Source organism: Canis lupus, chromosome X, assembly GCF_011100685.1.
Source record: "Canis lupus familiaris isolate Mischka breed German Shepherd chromosome X, alternate assembly UU_Cfam_GSD_1.0, whole genome shotgun sequence".
Classification (NCBI taxonomy): domain Eukaryota; kingdom Metazoa; phylum Chordata; class Mammalia; order Carnivora; family Canidae; genus Canis; species Canis lupus.
In genome coordinates this window covers 58,696,476-58,720,932 of record NC_049260.1, presented here as the reverse complement: position 1 = coordinate 58,720,932, position 24,457 = coordinate 58,696,476, and the positions used below count along the sequence as shown (strand labels likewise).

Below are 24,457 nucleotides of genomic sequence, written 5' to 3'. Positions count from 1 at the left end.
TACCCCAAAAAACAAATAATCCAGTTAAGAAATGGGCAGGAGACATGAATAGATATTTTTCCAAAGAAGAACTACGGATGCCTAATAGACATGAAAAGATGCTCAACATCACTCACCATCAGGGAAATACCAATCATAACTACAATAAGGTATCACCTCACATCTCTCAGAATGGCTAAAATCAACAACACAAGAAACAAAAGGTGTTGGTGAGGATGTGGAGGAAAAAGGAAGCCTCATGCACCATTGGTGGGGATGCAAACTGGTACAACCACTGTGGAAAACAGTGTGGAGGTTCCTTAAAATGTTAATAATAGAACTACACTAAGACCCAGGAATTAGCCTCCTAGGTATTTACCCAAAGGATATAAAAATACAGATTCGAAGGGATACATGTACCTTGATGTTTACAGCAACATTATCAACAATAGCCAAATTATTTGAAAATCCCCAATCTCCATGGACTGATGATTAGATAAAGTTGTGGAATATATTTGTATAATAGAATATTAGTCATAAAAATAATGAAATCTTGCCATTTGAAATGATATGGACAGAGCTAGAGAGTATTATGCCAAATGAAATAAGTCAGAGAAAGACAAATACAGTACAATTTCATTCATATGTGGAATTTAAGAAATAAAAGAAATGACCATGATGGGGGAGAGTAAGGTAAACAAGGTAACAGACTTGTTTTTTTATTTTTATTTTTTTTTAGGAAACAGACTCTTAACTATAGAGAACAAACTGATGGTGACTAAAGGGGACAGGGTGGGAGATGGGTTAAATAGATGGTGGGGATTAAAGAGTGTACTTGTGATGAGCACTGGGTATTGCACATAAGTGTTGAATCACTAAATTCAACACCAGAAACTAATATTACACCATATGTTAACTAACATACAATGAATTTAAATAAAAACTAAAAAAATTGAAAATAAAGTGAAAAAATATAGTGAAGCCTTTGTAGCATTCCTAGGCTCTATAGGGAAAATGCATTCCATTGTACACCAGCTTTCCTTCCTCTCCCCTAATTGTTGCTGACTTTCCTCAGCTTTGGTTCTAAGAAACTCCCTGATGCTCTTTCTGAATTTTTTGGAACACAGGCCCACAACAGCTGCTTAGGGGGCTATGAGAGTATAATTATTCAAGTCATCAGTCAGAGCCACTGTTAAAATGTTTAATATCAATGTAAAATAAGATCAGGATTTCACAAACAATTTTCAGCACACAAACACTGATTTCTACAACAGTTTGTCTTCCTTTCAGAGGCCTAAATATAAACACACATAAATCTTAAGGATTTAAAAAATATCATGGTTTTTTAACATTAATATAGCTACAGTTGACAAGCATGCAAAAGAACTCATTTCCAAATTGAATGAAATATCCAAATTAAAAATGTAGCAGTTTAATGTACTTATTGGTCATAAAACTCAGCAAGAAACTGTTCTTTACCCCATACCTCAAAAAACTACCACAAATTCCTTTCTAGGGCATTGATGGCATTAACAGTACTTAGCCCACCCTTGTCAGCATCCAGATATCCCTGATTCAATCTATCTATGTAAATTAATGTTACAGTTTCAGTTGTTGAAAATGCTCACCATCTTCTTCACTGCATTATACTTGGCAAAGCATCTACCAACCATGCACAGGATAGGAATTAAGCCATGAAAAACATAATGGCTTGACTGAAGAGGTAACCACATAACATGGGTCTGCTAATTGAGTGAGGATATTAATGGAAATGTAAAATTCCAGGAAGCATTCTTTTTTTCATCCTCTCCAAGTAACCAGCATGTACAGTACTGGGAATAAAGAGGAGAAACAGGTGACAACAGCCATAAACATGAAATTTCCCTAGAACTAAAAGGAAACTAAACAAAATGTAAAGTATAGTGGACCAAAGAATGGACTTTCACTTGGGCTTTTACTATGGCGGCAAACTGAGAGGTTTGAAGGAGGAGTCCAAACTGAGAGGTTGAAAAATTATGAAATAGTTTTGGGGCACCTGGGTGGCTTGGTCAATTAAATATCTGACTCTCGATCTCAGCACAGGTCTTGATCTCAGGGTTGTGGGTTCAAGCCCCCGCACTGGGCTCCATGCTGGGTGTGGAGCCTACTTAAAAATATATTAGGAAATAGTTTCTATGCCCTGAGGGATCATCAACTTGCATAAGAATACTATTAAAATATTTTCTAAGAGTTGTGTGTACTTCCCTATTGAATTTGGTACCAACAATAAAGAAATAACCAAATAAATTAAATAAACCTCAAATAGTTCCTCTTTACTATACTCACTCCCAAAAATTACAAAGCAAAATTTTCTCTGCCATTCCTCAAGTGAATTAATAAAACAAGTAGAAACTCAAACATTAAATGTAATATTACACAAGATAATTGATTTTCCTTTGGTAACTCAGTCTGTCCCAAAGTATTTCTGTCCAAAATGTGTAGGCGCAACAGGATGAACTTCAGTAGTTAATATTGTGATCTCGGGAAACTCCTGAATGATTGATTTGGCACCTTCAAAAAATAAAAGGAAAATTGCTGTTATGGTATAACTTTTTCCAGTCACTGGAATTCAGGAATTTTATAGTCACTAGGTATAATATAGACAGAAGACAGAAAGCAATGACCTTTAAATACCTAGTCAGATTTGGCTAATCTCTTAGTTTGATATCTGAAAAACTTTCACAATCATCACACTATGCCTCCACCCATTCACTGATAAATTCCTCGAATCAAATTGTTTTCTAACCAAGATTTTTAAAATACATACAGTTATAGCAACTTTCTCCCTGGAGAGTCTTTGCTTTGTTTTGTTTCATTTTAAAGGCAAATGGATGCGTAATATCCCATTGTATTACTCAGCCATTAGAAAAGATGAATACCCACCATTTGTCTCAACTTGGATGGAACTGGAGGGTACTATGCTGAGTGAAGTAAGTCAATCAGAGAAGGACAAACATTATATGGTTTCACTCATGTGGGGAATATAAAGAATAGTGAAAGGGATTATAGGGGAAAGGAGAGAAAATGAGTGGGAAAATCAGAGACGGTGACAGAACATGAGAGACTCCTAACTCTGGGAAATGAACAAGGGTTAGTAGAAGGGGAGGTGGGCAGGTGGATGGGGTGAGTGGGTGACAGGCACTGAGAGGGGCACTGGATGGGATGAACACTGGGTGTTATATGTTGGCAAATTGAACTCCAATAAAAAAATATACAAAAAATAAAAATAAATAAAACCAGAAAAAAATTAAAGGCAGATGGAATAGAAAGAATACAACCCTTTCCAGAAACAGGATCATATAAAAGATGATGGTTTCTCAACTGCAACAAGTGTAAAAACTTCCTTGGTATGTCAGAGTGAGCTAGCTTTTAGAAGTTAGGACTTTAGCTTTGGGGTTGCAGGAAAAAGGACTAGCTAGTAGCCTCACCAAACTAAAAAACCATAGCAATGCTGCCACAGAATAAGACTTTTTTCATCTGTAATGTCAAAGAATAGTATATTATTCTAATGTATACTCTTAGAACTAATAGTTACTTTTCAACTTCCAAAGGCAGAAAACCCACTAATTATTTGATTATCTCAATGATTACAGTGCTACCTCTGCTGTATGTGTGTGTGTGTGTATATATATATATATATACATATATATATATATATATATATATATATATATATATATGACAAAGCAAATTGCCCTTTGTCACCATCAACATTTGAACTACAGGTAAATTTTTATTATGAAACAACAAAATAATCAATGGTCTACTGAAAGCAGCCCTCCCGATTGGATACACTATAGCTTCTTCAAGGTTGGCTGAGACTGGGAACTTTTGGAAATGAGGAAATGCCCTAGCTAGAAGCTATATATTTCCCTTTCTTTTCAATTATGAAACAAATACAAATTCCTTGTCAAATATTTGTAAAATACAAAGAAAAACCTTAAAAAATAAAATGAATTGCTTAGAGTCTCACCATCTTAAGATAACCACCATTGATATAGTGTGTATTTTAAAATGAAAATATCAGAAAGGGAGACAGAACGTAAAGACTGCTAACTCTGGAAAACGAACTAGGGGTGGTAGAAGAAGAGGAGGGCGGGGGGTGGGAGTGAAGGGGTGACGGGCACTGGGGGTTATTCTGTATGTTGGTAAATTGAACACCAATAAAAAATAAATTAAAAAAAGAAAACTGAAATAGATTATGCATCTGTCTAGCCTCTCATGCTAAGGAAAGACTTATTAGCTTCTATGTTAAGTCCAAATCTGATTTTGGTAGTCATAACAGTCATAATATGTATTAGTCCTCTCTAAACTTGGTGATAATATTTTACGTTATTCTAATGCTGTTATGTTTTAAACATGCTTTTTTTACATTTACATGGAGATTTTTCAATGTTATTAAATATTATTTGAAAATATGAGTTAACAGTTACATATTACATCCTTTGAATCTATATTTATTTAAACATTTCTTTATTGTAAGTCAACTTTCACTTCTTTTTAAAGATTTTATTTATTTATTCATGAGAGGCAGAGACACAGGCAGAGGGAGAAGCAGGCCCCCTGCAAGGAGCCTGATGTGGGACTCAATCTCGAATCCCAGGATCATGCCCTGAGCCAAAGGCAGATGCTCAACCGCTGAGCCACCCAGGCGTCCCTCAAATTTTTTTTTTACACTAAATATAACTCTGCAGTGAATACCCCAAAGGCTAAATTTCTATATGTATGTCTGATTATTTTCTTAGGATACTTTCACATATGTCCTCGATTGTATAGCAAAAAACTAGGACCTTATATTAGGCTGACTTTCCTGAGGAAATGGAGAACACACAGTTCTACCATTATGCTCTTTGGGCAGAAGTAGAACTTAGAAAACTTCTGTTCTTTGCTTCATGCTGGAAAGTTTATGTAACAAGACCACAAGGCTAAACAGAACCTCAAGTTTCTTACTATTTGGAAGCAGTTCTCAGGCTCAGGTGAGAAGTCAGGAGAAACAGGGACATTTCAGCCATTTGCAGGCTCTACCCATACAAAAATACCAGGAAAACAACTGCAATCCCCCTCAAAGGGGTTAGTTCATACTTTTCCATATGAATTTGAACATTAGAATGGTACAAAAATACTGTTATCACTAAGCTTAGAGATGATAAACACAAGTTATGAACTACCAAAATTAGATATAGATTTAATGTGGAGGAAGCAAATGAACTTTTCTTCATGATGAGAGTCTGGACAGATATACACTCACCCAACCCATGACCATCTGGAGCCCCAGTAACCACCTCATGCTGAACTCACCGTGAGGAGTAGAGAACAGACTGAGTAGGATGATAACACTGGGTTGAACTCCATGTTCTATAAGAACCTTTACAGCTTCAATTACAGTATTTCCAGTACCTGAAATCAAAAGACAACCAAATGCATTAGCAACTTTAACATTTATCTCAAAACATATTTGAAGTTTATTGTTAAATAAAGGCAATTTAGAAATCTGACATAAAACACGAGGCAAAGCTTCATTTGAAGGTGCGTGGTCTTTATCAATGACATTCTTTTCTTAATGATTTTATTTATTTACTCATTCATTCATTCCTTTATTCGAGAGAGTAGGGGGCGGAGCCTGATGCTGGGCTTGATTTCACGATTCTGAACCAAAACCAAGAGTTGGATGCCTAACCCCAGATGCCCAATCCATGGTGTTATTTTCTTTTTTTTATTTTTTTTTTTTTTTTTATTTTTTTTTTTTCATGGTGTTATTTTCAATAATGGACATCATACACACACTTTTCAGCTTTCAAATACACAACAAACCCCAAATTTATTAGATATTTGAGATATCAAATTTGACACCCACCCTCCACTACCAACCCTCGGAGACAATGCTGTTTGTGATCTGAATAAGCTCATAAAACAGAATAGGAGAAAAAAATTACTTTTAGAGAGGATAAATCCTTGAGAAATTCATTGCTATATTATTTGGGCTAGAGAAGGGACATATTTCAATAAATTTTCTGTGTTCTATATATTTTGCCTCAGATCCTTTGCTTTAGAGCTTTCATTCATTTTAAAACAAAAGTTCTTTGGAGCTAATAAAGTTTAGACAATGTATATTCTCTTATTACACAATAAAAATTCCCCAGTTAACTGCCCAGGGCAACTCCAAATCCAACTGAGAAAAATACATTTAGAATCAGTTTTGCCTTTATATAAGGGTATCTAAAAGGCAGTCACTAAGTCGAATTGATTTAAACCATAAGCAAAGTATACAAATTAAACTCCAGCCACTCACTGAGAATTGGATACATCAGAAGGACTTTTCTCCGGTAAATGTCTGGGGGGAACTTAGCATAATATACTTTGGCTCTTTGTGTCTCTTCATCACTCTGAATCAGGATCTTCCCAATTCGTATGGATCGACAGCAGTCTCGTAAACCTTGTTCCATTGCCTCACCTTGAAGACAGAAATTTTTAAAAAGAAAAAAAAAGGGTTGACAGAATTGAAGTCCCAAAATAGACCAAAGCAGAGTGTGTGTGGCTATTATTAATACAAAAAGGACATTGTCAAGATGGGAGCAATTCTTCTTAAGCTAAGAACTTTTATTTCTGATATGCTCTTATTTTATACTTAGTGCAGGTCAAGTAAACCAGATTAAGGGCTGGTCAATGAAAATAGGATAAGCTAGTTTTATTGCTGGCTTTCAAGTTCCTTCCTTCTCCTCCCCCAAGAAACATAACAAACACTAGTACTACCCTCTTGGTTTCTGAACACAGCTATTTTTAGTCTAAATTCCTTTAAGGAAGTGTTTGCCAAAAGTGAATCACTCTCACACCATCCTCAAGATTTTAGGCTATATCAGAATTCGATCTGTACTGTTATTTACTTAATATTTTTCTTTAAATTAATATTTTCATTTACATTTATTTTAAGAGGAAACTTTCTATCACTGTTGTAAACATAAAAACAGTTTCTAAAATATATGAAAATCAACCAATAGCTAATAAGATTAAAAAATAACCCTGTCTATGCATTACCCCAAGGTCATCTGCTATATACTAGGGCTGTGAGGATGCTGTTACCTTTAGAGCAGGAACTGGACTGAAATAGAAGAAAAAATGCCTTAAAAGCCCATCTCCATCGTCTTCACCAGTTTTTAAAAAGTTAAATAACATTGTCCTGAAAATCCTATCATTGCTTAAAAGCTATCATATTTTTTTTAAAAAAGGAGAGCTTAAAGCTCCTATTTTACTTGAGGCCTTCAATTGTTCACCGACAGAAATACACAGCCAGAGAAAAGGCAATGCTTATATGTGAAAATACCCATCGTCTCCAGTGCAAGCAAATGAGGCTTCCACTGAAGCTTGGATGTTGTAAAAAAAAGTAATTAATTAATTTGTTAATTAATTTATTTATGTATTTATTAAGTTGCTGAATGGAAGTAACCATCCCCATATAACAGGTAGACATTCTAATTACAGGCACATAATTTTTTTTTCTCATTAAACTTTTGTTTTAATGGGTCTCAAAATTCTGTGACAGATTTTTGGTCAAGTTGTTTCCATTAAAAAGTACTGATTTTAAAAACTAATAACTTAAAACTGCCACACACGCACAAAAAGAAAAAAAAAACAAATGGTCCACAAAACATTCTCCTTTCCTTATGAAGGTTTTACGATGCATTGTTATCATTGGCCAGTCTTTTACTATTAAACTTAAATGGCCAATTGACACAAACAGTTCTGAGACCGTTCTTCCACCACTGATTAAGACTGGGGTGGCAGGTATTGGGGATAATATTCATTTAGCCTTCTGAGCTTTCTGGGCAGACTTGGTGACTTTGCCAGCTCCAGCTGCCTTGTTGTCCACTGCTTTGATGACACCCACAGCAACCATCTGTCTCATGTCACGAACAGCAAAATGGCCCAGAGGAGGATAGTCAGAGAAGCTCTTAACACACATAGGTTTGCCAGGAACCATATCAACAATGGCAGCATCCCCAGATTTCAAGAACTTGGGACCATTTTCCAGCTTCTTTCCAGAACGACGATCTATCTTTTCCTTCAGCTCAGCAAACTTGCAAGCAATGTGAGCTGTGTGACAATCCAGCACAGGTGCATAGCCAGCACTGATTTGGCCTGGATGGTTCAGGATAATCACCTGAGCTGTGAAGCCAGCTGCTTCCATTGGTGGGTCATTTTTGCTGTCACCAGCCACGTTGCCATGACGAACATCTTTGACAGATACGTTCTTGACATTGAAGCCCACATTGTCCCCAGGAAGAGCCTCACTCAAAGCTTCATGGTGCATTTCAACAGACTTTACTTCAGTTGTAACATTGACTGGAGCAAAGGTGACCACCATACCAGGCTTAAGAACACCAGTCTCCACTCGACCCACTGGTACAGTACCAATACCACCAATTTTGTAGACGTCTTGGAGAGGCAGACACAAGGGCTTATCAGTTGGAAGAGTTGGTGGCAGAATGCAATCCAGGGCTTCAAGCAGTGTGGTTCCGCCGGCATTCCCATCTTTACGGGTGACTTTCCATCCTTTGAACCAAGGCATGTTAGCACTTGGCTCTAGCATGTTGTCACCATTCCAACCAGAAATTGGCACAAATGCTACTGTGTTGGGGTTGTAGCCAATTTTCTTAATGTAGGTGCTGACTTCCTTAATGATTTCCTCGTATCTCTTCTGGCTGTAGGGCAGTTCAGTGGAATCCATTTTGTTAACACCAACAATTAGTTGTTTTACACCCAGTGTGTAAGCCAGAAGGGCATGCTCACGGGTCTGCCCATTCTTGAAGATACCTGCTTCAAATTCACCAACACCAGCAGCAACAATCAGGACAGCACAGTCAGCCTGAGATGTGCCTGTAATCATGTTTTTGATAAAGTCTCTGTGTCCTGGGGCATCAATGATGGTCACATAATACTTACTGGTCTCGAATTTCCACAGGGAGATATCAATGGTGATACCACGTTCACGTTCAGCTTTCAGTTTATCCAAGACCCAGGCATACTTGAAGGAGCCTTTTCCCATCTCAGCAGCCTCCTTCTCAAATTTTTCGATAGTTCTTTTGTCGATCCCACCACATTTGTAGATCAGATGGCCAGTAGTGGTAGACTTGCCCGAATCTACCAGTCCAATGACGATGATGTTGATGTGAGTCTTTTCCTTTCCCATTTTGGTTTAGGTTTAGCGGTGGTTTTCACGACACCTGTGTTCTGGCGGGAAACCCGTTGCGAAAAAGCGGCACATAATTTTGTTGCACAAAGTCTGGTTTAAAAGAATAATCAGTTGGACTCAAATACAAATACAACATTTATAAAACAAGCAATTGGAAATACCTAGAGTTAATAACAGTTAAGTGCTTTTGCCATATGGTCACATACACAGCAACTATAAAACTAAAAACACTGAATAAGCCATTCACTCCAGCTCCTAGTAGGGTAGGATTATTCTGTTCCCTACAAAAGAAATTAAAACAAAACAAATTATTTCTCCAGTCAGGTATTCAGAGTTCTGCAGGCCTGAATTTGTGCCATATTCTATCAGTTTTTAAGCTCCCCGGTTCTCCCCAAGACAGCACCATCTTATCCTCCTATCCCACCCTGAAGCTCTCTGAAAGTGGCTTACCCATGGGGGCAGGCCAGTAGAGTAGATGCTTTATAGTTAAAATTAGTCAAGCTCAGCAACACACAGGCCACCATGAGGACAGACAACACAGGTGGTGAGATTTTTGTGAAGGCGGGATGCATTTATGGCAGACAAGCCCACCTCTCTCCTGGACAACTGTTTCTATGTGTGCGAAGAGACAAGAATCACATATATGCAAACCTACCGCTTCTCATTATGCTGACACCACAATTTCCCTTCTCAAATTTCACTCCTTCATACTTGTATCCTATTGGGGAATAAAATCAAAGAATTTATCTTTCATTACTAGAGAAATCCACATATTTTTAAAGTGTCTATAGCTTAAAGCCAGTGGGTACAGAGCAACCATTGTCTAGACATTCTGTATAACCTCTTAGGTAATGAGAAGTCATGATTTTTCAGTTATTTCTTAATCCCTCATAAGAAACCTGTGGGGAGAATTGGGAGATGTGGACTTCACCAACCAGGAATAGGACTGATATTCACGTACACATTCCTCAATTTGAATTCAGAGGGGAATCATTGCACTCGGAAGTGCTATAAACCCCATCAATTCAAACTGGGAACTCACTGTGAGCTACAGCAGAGAGCCTCCTCATTCCAACCCTTTTTATGAGCTTCCATTCTGCCTTAAAAAGCAGGAGACAGAGGTTGAAGTAGTTACCAAGACATGTTCAACCCTTAGTGTCATCCTGAATTTGTATCAATTATGATGCAACAAGCTCGAGACCCTAATTTTCCTAAAGTTAACCTTTGAATAGAACAGCTTCCATTATTTACTAAAGGAGAAAATCAGAATTTCAAATCCCTGAAATAAGGATCTTCAGCTGTGTTCTATTAGAGTAAAACAAAATATTCTCTTCAAATCTCATCATATCTAGTTTTCTTTGTCTTTTTCACTTCTCACTCTTTTACCTGGAGTTTCAATGCCAAACCAACCCACCCATTTATTAATACTGGTAGCTTCTCCCACAGAGTTGAAGATAAGCTGCCAGCAATTCTTAACTCTGGTCCCAATGGGCTGTCATCAAAGGCAACACTTGCATGCTAAAGAATATTTATTAACCTTTAACTTGAATTGACAAGCAATTCATTAACAAAAAGTCACCCACATAGATTTTTTACTAAATGTCTCTGAGTTTAATAAGTTATTTAAAAGAACAGCTCCACCTAGACTCCTCATTTTGCATACTGATTTACTCAGACTGCTGTTTTCCATTTCCCCCCTAATTCTCAGAGTTTTCATGATGAGAATCTGAGAGTAACAGTCCTAGTTACCTGTTGGGGTGGTCACCATGCATTCTTTGTATGGCAGCTGATTCAATCCCTCTTCCACAACAAGTCTGATCTACAGAGTTAAAAGAAGAGTAAGTTGAGAACCTGCTAGGTCTACTGTTAGCTGTTAGCTTCAGGAGCTGAACACTAGGCACAACAGGCAAGGGTTTAGATTATGGAGGTAGGAAGGGGGCACCTATCATAGGTTAGATGCAGAAATAGACCCAAATGTTTGGCTGCTTGCTGCTAGGTATCCAACCTTGGGAAGGCACATGATTGCCACCAAAAGGCTCAAGTATGCCTTCTGATTCTCATTCAGTTAGTCCAGCCGATATTATTATGAGAGATGCAAAACTACAAGTGACAAGAGTCATCCTTGGAGAGAGAGCATGAGGTGGGGGAGGGGCAGGTGGAGAGGGAGTCTCAAGCAGACTTCCCACTGAGCGCAGAGCCTAACCTGGGACTCAATCTCACAACCCTGAGATCATGACCTGAACCGAAATCAAGAGTTGGATGCTTAATGGACTGAGCCACCCAGGCACCCCTCCTAATAACACTATTCTAAAGAGTCTTACCTCCTGCCTATCTCCTGCATCTCTAGGACAGAAATTAATGTGTCCAGGCCTTATAAGAGAACATAAAACCAGAAGGGTGACTAAATATAAAGAACTCAAGATCTGAGTGCCAGGGAAGCCAATCCTGATATATCCATGATAGAATTAATGTCAACTATAATGGAACCCTTGTGCTAGAACAGTGAACTAGAAATCCTCAACACCAGAAACCTAAATAGCTCCAGTCCCAACCACAACCATGAAAGACCCTCTGCATACATCCCCAATATCAGAACCTTCAGAGTCAACTGCAGAGAAGAGAGAGGTCCAAATTGCCATCCCCTCATGTGAATTATGCCACAGCTCCTTATTGTCTTATTTGGTCAAGATATAAGCAGGTAAGCATTTTACAATAACCATGAACTTAACTCCTACCTTCTATAGACAGAAAGCAAAGAAAGCAAAAGGAAGAGGAACCATTTTCTACTAATGAACACCAAGACTTCTGTTTTCTCCATGACAGCCAATGACACAAGTTCCTTCCTCCTTGAACCTATTCCTTTGGTTTGATAAAAGCATAAAGACCGAATGACCTATCACTCCAGGAGGGTCAATTACATTGACCTTAATGCAAGCCAAGGGATATTACTGCCCCTGGAAGCTCAAATGATTATAAATTAAGTGGCCTCTGAACCAGGAATACTTAAATCCAAAAGCATAAGAGGAGCTGCCTGTACTTGGGAATTAAGATTTTACCCATGGAAAATCTAGTTTCATGCCTTTTCCCCCATCACACTCCCTTTAATAATTATTGTCTATTCTCTGATTACACCTGTGAAGTTAATAAGCCACTTTTCTTTCTTTCCCAAACTAAAAACTGACAACAGCATTTAGAATGTAAACTCCATGAGATCAGGAACAATGTCCATATTCTTTGCGGCTGTTATCTCCTCCCCCTGCAACACAGCCTAGCCCAATGCCTAACTCAAGTTCAGTAAATGTTTTGTAAATAGATAAATACTAATAATCACAGCAGAAAATGTGTCAACCTTATTCCAAGCACTGAGCACACAAGAAGGAAATGCAATGTTTTACCTGAAAACAACTCAATTCGGCCTGAGATCCTCTCAGATCACACTAGCTAAACTGAATTGGGCTCATCAGAAAGGATGAATACTGACCATTTACATCGACGTGGATGGAACTGGAGGGTATTATGCTGGGTGAAATAAGTCAATTAGAGAAAGACAAATCATATGGTCTCACTTATGTGTGGAATATAAGAAATAGTGAAAGGGGCCATGGAGGAAGGGGGCAGGAAATGAGTGGGGAAAAATTAGAGAGGAAGCAAACCAGGAGAGACTCCTGACTGGAAAACAAAGGGTTGCAGAAGGGGAGGTGTGGGGGGACGGGGTGACTGGGTGACAGGCACCAAGCAAGGCACTTGATGGGATGAGCACTGGGTATTATATGCAACTGATGAATTACTGAGCTTTACACCTGAAACTCATGATGTACTTACTATATGTTGGCTAATTGAATTTAAATTAAAAAATAAATTTTAAAAAAAGGTTTCCTTCACGAATCTAAAAAATAAATAAGCAAATTGAATTGGGCTTGACCAGTCCTTAACAGGAAGCCCCTGAGGAAAGTATACACAGTCCAACTTAGTATTTCACATGTGAGGATAATACAGAAAAGGCAAAATAAATAACCTCCCATGAAAACTACAAGAAGGATATTAGTTTTTCTGTATTAAATGTATACCACAAGGGTAACTTCTAGGTCTCCTTATATCTTTGATTTTCTTTTAACGTACTTCACTTCACTGCCCTAAGATGAGGTCTTTAAGGGTTGCCAAGATCCACTTGAGAGGTAGAAGTACCTCAGAATTATAGAGAATGAATTCATGGGCAATGCTTTGAGGTTAAATGGATTGAGGCACAGCCTTAATGAAAGAGCAGAAACAACACTTCAGAAGTTTACCAGGATGACGATTACTTGGCACAATCTCTCTCATGCCCAGAATTCCCTAAAAAAAAAGTCAGTTGGCCTACTATGATTATATCACTAAGAACAATAAAACAAAAAAGGAAAGACTCCACCTACCAAACGATCCGCAGAAAACATGAAGTCCCCTCTACTGGCTGTCCTAGAAAGAAAGTAGTATAAATTTTAGTCCATATTAGAGCTTTAAGGTAAAATATTACTTAATACATATAGTAACAATGCTATTAAGAGCTATTACAGGGACACCTGGGTGGCTCAGTGGTTGAGCATCTGCCTTTGGCTCAGGGCATGATCCCAGGATTCTGGGTTCGAGTCTCACATCAGGCTCCCCTTGAGGAGCCTGCTTCTCCCTCTATCTATGTCTCTGCCTCTTTCTCTGTATCTCTCATGAATAAATAAATAAAATCTTTTTAAAAAAGAGCTATTACATACTAAAAGCCTAAAAGCTTATAAGTATAAACTATTACTGAGGCAAGATATTTTTCACTAGGATATAGGAACTTGAATGACTTGATAAATATTATTGAAAATGCTTACTCGATATCAACATTAGAGACAGGAATTGAAATGATTATCCCACTGAGCTGCCCAAATATATATTATTCCACAAGGAGATGAATGAAGCTTCCCCTGCAAGATGGCAGCAAGTCAACAGCTCAAGTTAAGAGAAAAACTTCTGCAGTATGAAAACCGGGTTCTTCCCAATCTCTCCATCCATTCACCTTGAACTAAAACCCACATTACCAAGGTAAGTAACCTATCTACTTTGTCTCTAATCCTTTTTGGAATGAGAATGATACAATACAAACAAATAAATCTTCCACTTTTGCCACTCTTTGCAAGAATACATAACCTGATTTCCAAGACCTCTTTCTCAAATTATTTGTTCCTTTTGCCTGTTTTTTCCTTTTTTTTAAATTTTTTTATTTTTTTATTTTTTTATTTTTTTATTTTTTGCCTTTTTTTCCAATCAGATGCTTTATTCCTTAGACCATTTTGCCTTTTTCCTATACATTTCCTCTGGTCAACACTTTCATATCCTGAGGCGCCCAAGTAATAAATATCCAAGGTTGCACCTACCCACCTAACCAACCAAAAGGGAATGTTAAAAGGCTTACATTTTTTTTCTGTGTGTAAAAATCTAGTATTGTTCTATCCTCTTCTCCCACAGAAGTTAAATGATTTGACTGACAGACTGATTTACAGTTTATGTGCTTAAAAAATCCCTATCTGCCTATCCATAGCATACCTAAAATATTCCCCCAACACAGCATAGAAATGGCATATGTAAGCATATATAATCTCAGTATACCATTAATCACTACTCCTTTTTTTCCCCAAGCTGTATTTACTTTTTCTGACAGGAAAAAGCAATGAAATATCCTTGACACAAATGATATTTGGTTTCTTAGAGTAACCACAATTCTATCATAGTATAGATATTAACTCTCTAAGATATGAACCATGATTGAGCAATAGCAAAAATATAGGTCTGTATTCTTTATATATAAATATTCCCTGAACTCAGAAAACTATCCACACATACCTACACACACACGCACACGCACACACACACACACATTTTTTAAAAAGGCTGTACTTAAAGAACAAACTAATGGTTGCCAGAGGGGAGGGGGATAGGGGTATGGGAAAATTGTGTAAAAGCGAGTAGAAGATACAAGCTTCCACTTATGGAATGAACAAGTCATGGGAACAAAAGGCACAGCATAAGGTATATAGTATATGATATTGTAATAGCACTGTATGGTGACAGATAGCAGCTACACTTATGGTGAGCATAGCATAACATATAAACTTGTGGAATCACCTTGTTGTACACCTTTTACTAATATAACATTGTGTGTCAACTATACTCACATCAAATAAATTAAATAAATTAACTAATAAAGCAGACTCTTACCATGGTTTTCAAATAAAACTACACTTTTACGCTAGCACCTTTCATTTCTGGATTTAATCTTCACAAAGTACTTGTCAGGAAATAAAAGTTAGTGAACTACAAAAAATACTGAAGCCTACTTTCTGTTTGCCAGACCCATATAAACAAACAATGTAGCCAGCCAGAACAGTTTTTCAATAAGGAGGAAAAATCTGGATTTGCCTTATAAGAAATACTCAGTAAAATATCTTGGGAACACATCTGAAATATTTGTTTTTAATTTCTGAACAGTTACACATACATTTATTACACAGAAAAATCATATTAGGCTAAATGATCAGAGCTGTCCAAATCCATTATTTGGCTTTGAAATCAGGCATTTTAACACCTTTCATATTCTCCCCCAAGATATCAGCCTCAACTGCTAACTTTTCCATAATAATCACCTTCTCTACATTCCAAAAAAGTATACACTAGAGCTGTCATCTCTTGATAGCTATTTGACTTCCAATTAAAGCATTTACTGTTCTAAGTCATCCCACTACAAACAGTAATTACCACCCCATCTCCTGCTGTTCAAGACCCATACTGTATACTTTTAATCAATTTAGAAATTGAACTACAGCTAGAATACAATAAGTTGATTGCATTGAAAAAAAATCCACAGTGGTCTTCAATACTCACATCTAAACCCTTAACACTGTTATCACTAGAGTTTCACAAAGTTATATACTTGTCAGATCAACAAGTTGCACATATTCTCTGAATCCCTACTTTATGCTCAATACTGCACCAAAGTGTTTGTTAATAAAGGAATTTCAACGTAAGCTCAGGTCTTATTCACTCCATACACTTTGTTTCAAATTGTAACTCTATTCACTTGTCTCAAAATCATTTTTTAAAAGATTTTATTAAAAAAAAATTAAAAGATTTTATTTATTCATGAGAGATACACAGAGAGAGGCAGAGACACAGGCAGAGGGAGAAGCAGGCTTCCTGTGGGGAACCTGATGCAGGACTCAATCCCAGGACCCTGGGATCATGCCCTGAGCCAAAGGCAGACGCTCAACCACTGAGCCACCCAGGTACCCTTCAAAATCATTTTTTTTTAAATTCTCATACTAAAAACAAAGTTCTGAAAGTCATTTTAATCATCTTCTATCTAATAACAGTAAAAAAATCTAATGCAAAATTATCACAAAACAACAAAAACTGACACACATTTCTGGAATATTCTAACCTATAGCCAAATGATCAAATGTCAAATATTTAAACAGTGGTATTCAGACACTTTTAATTCAGAACACAGAAATCTAATTAGTGTTAAGCTGAGCATTTTTTTAATTGTACAACCTTCAAATAGTATTCACAGTGCAGACCTAATCATATCATCAAATATACTTTTCTTGACACTTCCCCCAACATATGTGTCACACATCTGTAGAAACAAAATGAAAGCCAAAGGCAGCCATTTTAAAACGTTATCTTTACAATGAAACAACAAAAGAATGAGAATCATACAGGAAGTCAAATCCTTGTTTTAATGTGGACTTGGTAAATTTGATTCTTCCCTACTTAAGCCTGTCTATAAAGCACTTTAAAAATTCCACAGAGGCTTCAGCAATTGTGGAAAACATGCATGTCTCACAGCAAATGCAGACCAAGATGAAACTTCTTGAATCTCACTGAACTCTAATTATCATGCATGAGATATAGAACTATGACAGAGGAATGTTTTTATAATATTAAAAAATTAAAACTTCAAGTAGAGATCCTCTCCCCTATTCCTTCTAGTCCTTACTGCTACTACTACTAGAGGGAATGTATAGAGTGTTGGAAGATGTTCTCCCCTGGGACAATTACAACTTCAATTTCTATAACAGAAATTGCCATTTGATCACTCTCTGCTACTTCTCTCCATTCAAAATAAACTTGACAGCTCTCCCCCTTTTATTTACAAAGACCATTTTAACAACAACACACATACACTAAGTATACAAAGATTTATTTATAAAGCTTTTCTAAAAAGGTCTGAAAGTTACAGCAGGTACCTCACATATTACTCCCTTCTTTCTCACAGGTCACTATTTAGTAAAAGTTTCCTTGGTGCCAAGTATTAAGCACTTGTGCATTACCTGATCTACTCCTCATACAACCTAAAGAGGTAGATTCCATTACTACCACTTTAGTGATGAAAACAGTGAGGTTTATAAGAGGTGAAGGACTTCAAGGTACTTCCCATCCTGAAGCTCTTTGATTCCAAGGCCCTGAGGAAAGCCATTATTTATTTTGCTCTAATAAGACAATGTTTTCTAAAGGTGACCGTTTTTAAATGTATTTTAAAGATATTTCTCTCCCTGCAAACGAGACTGGCATGGACACTCAATGCAAACAATGAAATAGACTCCGGTGGGCAAATAAAACATTATTAAAATGCGCCTTTGGAAGAGAGAAAAGCTGCCATTATAACATGGCTTGTAAAAAAGTTAACACATACAAGAAGAATACACCCTTTCCAAAAATTATTAAATCAAAACCTCTGACCCATAACTTAAACAATTTAATTTAAATCAATTCCCAGGAGACGCCTGGATGGCTCAGTAGTTGAGTGTCTGCCTTCGCCTCAGGTCTGCCTTCAGCTCAGGTCCTGATCCTGGGGTCCTGGGATTGAGTCCCACACTGGGCTCCCCATAGGGAGCCTGCTTCTCCTTCCTCTGCCTATGTCTCTGCCTCTCTCCGTGTGTCTCTCATGAATAAATAAATAAAATCTTTTTTAAAATCCATTATATAAATCAATCAATCAAATCCCAGTAGCATTGATTTAGGTGTCATTTTTTTTAAAAAGGCCTGAGGAGAGAGTTAAGATGGAACAGTAGTAGGGGAATCCTAGGCTTGCTTCCTCTCTAAATTAGACCCAGATAAATATCAAAACATTCCAAACATCTGATCAATTTGAGTGGTCAGAGAACAAATTGGAAAACTAGAGAAAAAAGAAGCCACAACGTGGAAGGTAGGAGGTGTGGAGACGTGATACACGGGGGAGGGGAGAAAAGAATCCTTGGGTTCTGTGGAGGGGAGGGAGCCTTAATCTCAGAGACAGAGACAGAGAGAGAGAGATAGAGAGAGAAGGCAGCATGCAGAGAACTGCACCAGAGAGAGATTGTCCAAGACCATTCACTGGGAAAACTACAGTGGCTGATTACTGCAAGTTTTTACAAGCATTGGAGCCGAAAGTATGAAGTATTAGAAGTACCTGCAACTGCTGGGAGAAGCCCCCCCACCAGACCCTGCACCTTGCAGGGGCATATCTAACAGGGCAAATCCACCTAAAAATCAATGCATCAAGCCATACCCCAGAAGACTAGCACAAATTCCTCACAGGCACCAAGTCAACTGATCATAGAGTGCTGCAAAACTTCAGCTATAGTGGAAATAGGATCTAACTTTTTTTTAGACCTCTTCTTAATATAGCCATTACTAACAGCAGCAGGAATATAATAGGCTTTCCTTACAATCACACACACAAAAAAACAGTGACCTAGACAAAATGACAAAGTGTAGGAATTCACCATAAAAGAAAGAATCAAAAGAAGTCAGAGCCACAAAGAAGTCAAACTCTCCCTCTTCGCTGATGACATGATACTCTACATAGAAAACCCAAAAGACTCCACCCCAAGATTGCTGGAACTCATACAGCAATTCGGCAGCGTGGCAGGATACAAAATCAATGCCCAGAAGTCAGTGGCATTTCTATACACTAACAATGAGACTGAAGAAAGAGAAATTAAGGAGTCAATCCCATTTGCAATTGCACCCAAAAGCATAAGATCCTAAGAATAAACCTAACCAAAGAGGTAAAGGATCTATACCCTAAAAACTATAGAACACTTCTGAAAGAAATGGAGGAAGACACAAAGAGATGGAAAAATATTCCATGCTCATGGATTGGCAGAATTAATATTGTGAAAATGTCAATGTTACCCAGGGCAATTTACACGTTTAATGCGAACCCTATCAAAATACCATGGACTTTCTTCAGAGAGTTAGAACAAATTATTTTAAAATTTGTGTGGAATCAGAAAAGACCCCAAATAGCCAGGAGAATTTTAAAAAAGAAAACCATATCTGGGGGCATCACAATGCCAGATTTCAGGTTGTACTACAAAGCTGTGGTCATCAAGACAGTGTGGTAATGGGACAAAAATAGACACATACATCAATGGAACAGAATAGAGAATCCAGAAGTGGACCCTCAACTTTATGGTCAACTGATAATCGATAAAGGAGGAAAGACTATCCACTGGAAGAAAGACAGTCTCTTCAATAAATGGTGCTGGGCAAATTGGACATCCACATGCAGAAGAATGAAACTAGACCACTCTCTTTCACCATACACAAAGATAAACTCAAAATGGATGAAAGATCTAAATGTGAGACAAGATTCCATCAAAATCCTAGAGGAGAACACAGGCAACACCCTTTTTGAACTCGGCCACAGTAACTTCTTGCAAGATACATCCACGAAGGCAAAAGAAACAAAAGCAAAAATGAACTATTGGGACTTCATCAAGATAAGAAGCTTTTGCACAGCAAAGGATACAGTCAACAAAACTCAAAGACAACCTACAGAATGGGAGAAGATATTTGCAAATGACCTATCAGATAAAGGGCTAGTTTCCAAGATCTATAAAGAACTTACTAAACTCAACACCAAAGAAACAAACAATCCAATCATGAAATGGGCAAAAGACATGAAGAGAAATCTCACAGAGCAAGACATAGACATGGCCAACATGCACATGAGAAAATGCTCTGCATCACTTGCCATCAGGGAAATACAAATCAAAACCACTATGAGATACCACCTCACAGCAGTGAAAATGGGGAAAATTAACAAAGCAGGAAACCACAGATGTTGGAGAGGATGCGGAAAAAAGGGAACCCTCTTACACTGTTGGTGGGAATGTGAACTGGTGCAGCCACTCTGGAAAACTGTGTGGAGGTTCCTCAAAGAGTTAAAAAAAGACCTGCCCTACGACCCAGCAATTGCACTGCTGAGGATTTACCCCAAAGATGCAGATGCAATGAAACGCCGGGACACCTGCACCCCGATGTTTATAGCAGCAATGTCCACAATAGCCAAACTGTGGAAGGAGCCTCGGTGTCCATCGAAAGATGAATGGATGTGGTTTATGTATACAATGAAATATTACTCAGCCATTAGAAATGACAAATACCCACCATTTGCTTCAACATGGATGGTACTAGAGGGTATTATGCTGAGTGAAATAAGTCAATCGGAGAAGGACATACATTATATGGTCTCATTCATTCGGGGAATATAAATAATAGTGAAAGGGAATAGAAAGGAAGGGAGAAGAAATGAGTGGGAAATATCAGAAAGGGAGACAGAACATGAAGACTCCTAACTCTGGGAAACGAACTAGGGGTGGTGGAAGGGGAGGAGGGCGGGGGTGGGGGTGAATGGGTGACGGGCACTAAGGGGGGCACTTGACGGGATGGGCACTGGGTATTATTCTGTATGTTGGTAAATTTAACACCAATAAAAAATAAATTTATTACTAAAATAAAAAAAGTCAGAGCCATGGATTTAATCAATACATATACAAGTAAGACGTCTGAACCAGAATTTAAATCAACAATTACGCTGAAGCAAATGATGGGTATTCATCGATTCTAATGGCTCAGTAATATTCCATTGTATATATATACCACATCTTCTTTGTCCATTCATTTTTTGAAGGACATCAAACAAGGGCTAGTGGAAGGGGAGGTTGGCAGGAGGATGGGGTGACTGGATGACGGGCACTGAGGGGGGCACTTTATGGGATGAGCACTGGGTGTTATACTATATGTTGGCAAACTGAATTTAAATTTAAAAAACGTAAAAAAAATGCTATAACCATAAGAGTCCCTGAAGAAGAGAAAGAAAAAGGGGCAGGAAGTTTATTTGAACAAATTATAGCTGAGAAATATCCTAATCTAGGGGAGGAAACAGACATCACAATCTAAAAAGCACAGAGAACTCCCATTAAATTCAACAAAAGCTGACAATCACTAAGACATATCATAGCCAAATTCATAAAATATGCACAGACATGGAAAGAATCCTGAAAGCAGCAAAGGAAAAGAAGTCCTTAACCTACAAGGGAAGAAGGAACAGGTTGCCACAGATTTCTCCATAAACTCTTGGCTGACCAGAGGAAAGTGACATGCTATATTCAACATGCTGAATGGGAAAAACAGACAGCCAAGAATATATCACTATCATTAAGGGTTACCCGAGACTCGGGCACCTGGGTGGCTCAGTCCATTAATGGTCTGCCTTACTCCCAGGTCATAATCCTAGAGTCCTGGGATCAAGCCCTGAATCAGGCTCCCTGATCAGCTTCTCCCTCTCCTCCAGGCTCACGCTCTCTCACAATCTCTGCTGCTATCTCTGTCTTTCAAATAAATAACTAAAATATTTTTTAAAAAAGTTATAAGACCCTCATTTTAGACCTAAAGACACCTGAAGGGATGCCTGGGTGGCTCAGTGGTTGAGTGTCTGCGTTTGGCTCAGGTCGTGAACCTAGGGTCCAGGGACTGAGTCCCACAATAGGCTCCCTGCAGGGCCTGCTTCTCCCTCTGCCTATGTCTCTGTCTCTCTCTCTCTCTGTGTATCTCTCATGAATAAATAAATTAAATATTTTTTTAAAAAAACCTGCAGATTCAGGGGATGGAGAGCCATCTATCATGCTAATGGACATCAAGAGTCAGATTAGCCATACTTATTTCAGAAAAACTAGATTTTTAAACCAAAGACTATAATAATAGATGAAGGGTATTATATCATAATTAAGGGGTCTATCCATCAAGAAGATGTAACAATTGTAAATATTTATGCCCCCAAATTGGGAGCGCCCAAATATATAAATCAATTAATAACATATGTAAAAAAAAACTCATTGATAATAATAAAATAATAGTAGAGGACTTTAATACCACACTTACAGCAATGCACAAACCATCCAAACAGAAAATCAACATGGGAACAATGGATTTGAATGAAACATTGGACTAGATATATTAACAGATATATTCAGAACACTTTACCCTAAAGGGCAGAATACACATTCTTTTCAAGTGCACATGGAACATTCTCCAAAATAGATCACATACTGGATCACAAAACAGCTCTCAACCAGTACAAAAAGATTGAGATCATACTATGACTGTTCTTTCCTTTTTTTAAAAAATTTTATTTATTTATTCATGAGAGACACAGAGAGAGAGTCAGAGACATAGGCAAAGGGAGAAACAGGCTCCCCATAGAGAGCCTAATATGGGTCTCGATCCCTGGACCCCAGGATCATGACCTAACCAAAGGCAGATGCTCAACCACTGAGCCACCCAGGTGCCCACCATGCATGTTTTCAAACCACAATGCTATGAAATAAGAAAAAATTTAGAAAGACAAATAAATGGAAGTTAAAGAACATTCAACACAAGAATGAATGGGTTAACTAGGAAATTAAAGGAGAAAAAAAATACATGAAAGCAAATGAAAATGAAAACACAACAGTCCAAAACCTTTGGATACAGGCCTACCTCAAGAAGCAAGAAAAGTCTCAAAAAACAGAACCTACAGGAGTTAGAAAAGGAATAGCAAATAAAGCCTAAAGCCAGCAGAAGAAGGGAAACTACAAAGATTAGAACAGAAATAAATTATATAGAAACCAAAAAACTAGAACAGGTCAATGAAACTAAGAGCTGGCTCTTCAAAAGAAAAAAAGTGATAAAAAAAAAGAAGAAAGAAAAAAGTAATAAACATCTAGCCAGAGTTATCAAAAAGAAAAGAGAAAGAACTCAATAAATAAAATCATGAATGAAAGAGGAGAGATCACAACTAACATCATGAAATAGAAACAACTATAAGAGAATATTATGAAATAGTATATGCCAACAAATTGGTCAATCTGGAAGAAATAAACAAATTCCTAGAAACATACAAATGACCAAAACTGAAACAGAAAGAAATAGAAAATTTGAATGGACCTATACATAACGAGTAAAGAAAATAAATTAGTAATCAAAAATTTCCTAACAAACAGAAGTCCAGGGCCAGGTGGCTTGCTAAGAGAACTCTACCAGAAATGTAAAGAAGAGTTAATACCTATTCTTCTCAAACTGTTCCAAAAAGTAGAAATGGAAAGAAAATTTCTACACTTGTTCTACAAAGCCAGCATTACCTTGATTATAAAACCAGACAAAGACCCCACTAAAAAGGAGAATTACAGGCCAATATCCCTGATGAACATGGATGTAAAATATCTCAATAAAATATGAACAAATCAAGTGCATTAAAAGAATTATTCACCATGATCAACTAGGATTGATTTCTGGACTATAAGGGTGGTTCAATATTTGCAAATCAACCAGTGTGGTATATACCACATTAATAAAAGGATAAGAACCATATGATCCTCTCAATAGATGCAGAAAAAGCATTTGACAAAATAAACAGCATCCATTCTTGATTTAAAAAAAAAAAAACCCTCAACAAAGGAGGAATACAGGTAAAATATCTCAAAATAATAAAGATCATAAAGAAAAGACCCACAGCTAATATCCACAATGGGGAAAGACTGAGAACTTTTCCTCTATGGTCAGGAACAAGACAGGGATGTCCACACTCACCATTACTAATTAACATACTACTGGAAGTCTTAGCCTCCGCAGTCAGACAACAAAAAGAAATAAAAGGCATCAAAATCAGCAAAGAAGTCAAACTTTCACTATTTGTATACGACATGATACTCTGTAGAAAATACAAAAGATTCCACCAAAAAAAAAATTGCTACAACTAATACATAAAGTCAACAAAGTTGTAAGATATAAAATCACTATAGAAATCTGTTCCATTTTGATACAAGAATAATGAAGCAGCAGTAAAAGAAAACAAGGAATCGATCCCCTTAACAATTGCACCAAAAACCATATCTAGGAATAAACCTAAGCAAAGAGATCAAAGATCTGTAC

General features: G+C 37.4%; 1 protein-coding gene across 2 annotated transcripts in view; it reads right to left on the bottom strand.

Annotated features, from left to right (window-relative positions):
• Positions 1-1,166: 1,166 nt before the first annotated feature.
• UPRT (uracil phosphoribosyltransferase homolog) overlaps positions 1,167-24,457 on the bottom strand; it is a 33,664-nt gene continuing 10,373 nt past the window's right edge. For both annotated transcript variants that reach the window (XM_038587748.1, XM_038587749.1), the window contains exons 2-7: positions 13,615-13,657; positions 10,955-11,024; positions 9,861-9,923; positions 6,308-6,469; positions 5,317-5,415; positions 1,167-2,529 (exon numbers count right to left, since the gene is read on the bottom strand). In XM_038587748.1, coding sequence (XP_038443676.1) covers positions 2,423-2,529; positions 5,317-5,415; positions 6,308-6,469; positions 9,861-9,923; positions 10,955-11,024; positions 13,615-13,657 — 544 coding nt within the window. In that variant the 3' untranslated portion in view covers positions 1,167-2,422. The remainder of the gene's footprint in view (positions 2,530-5,316; positions 5,416-6,307; positions 6,470-9,860; positions 9,924-10,954; positions 11,025-13,614; positions 13,658-24,457) is intronic.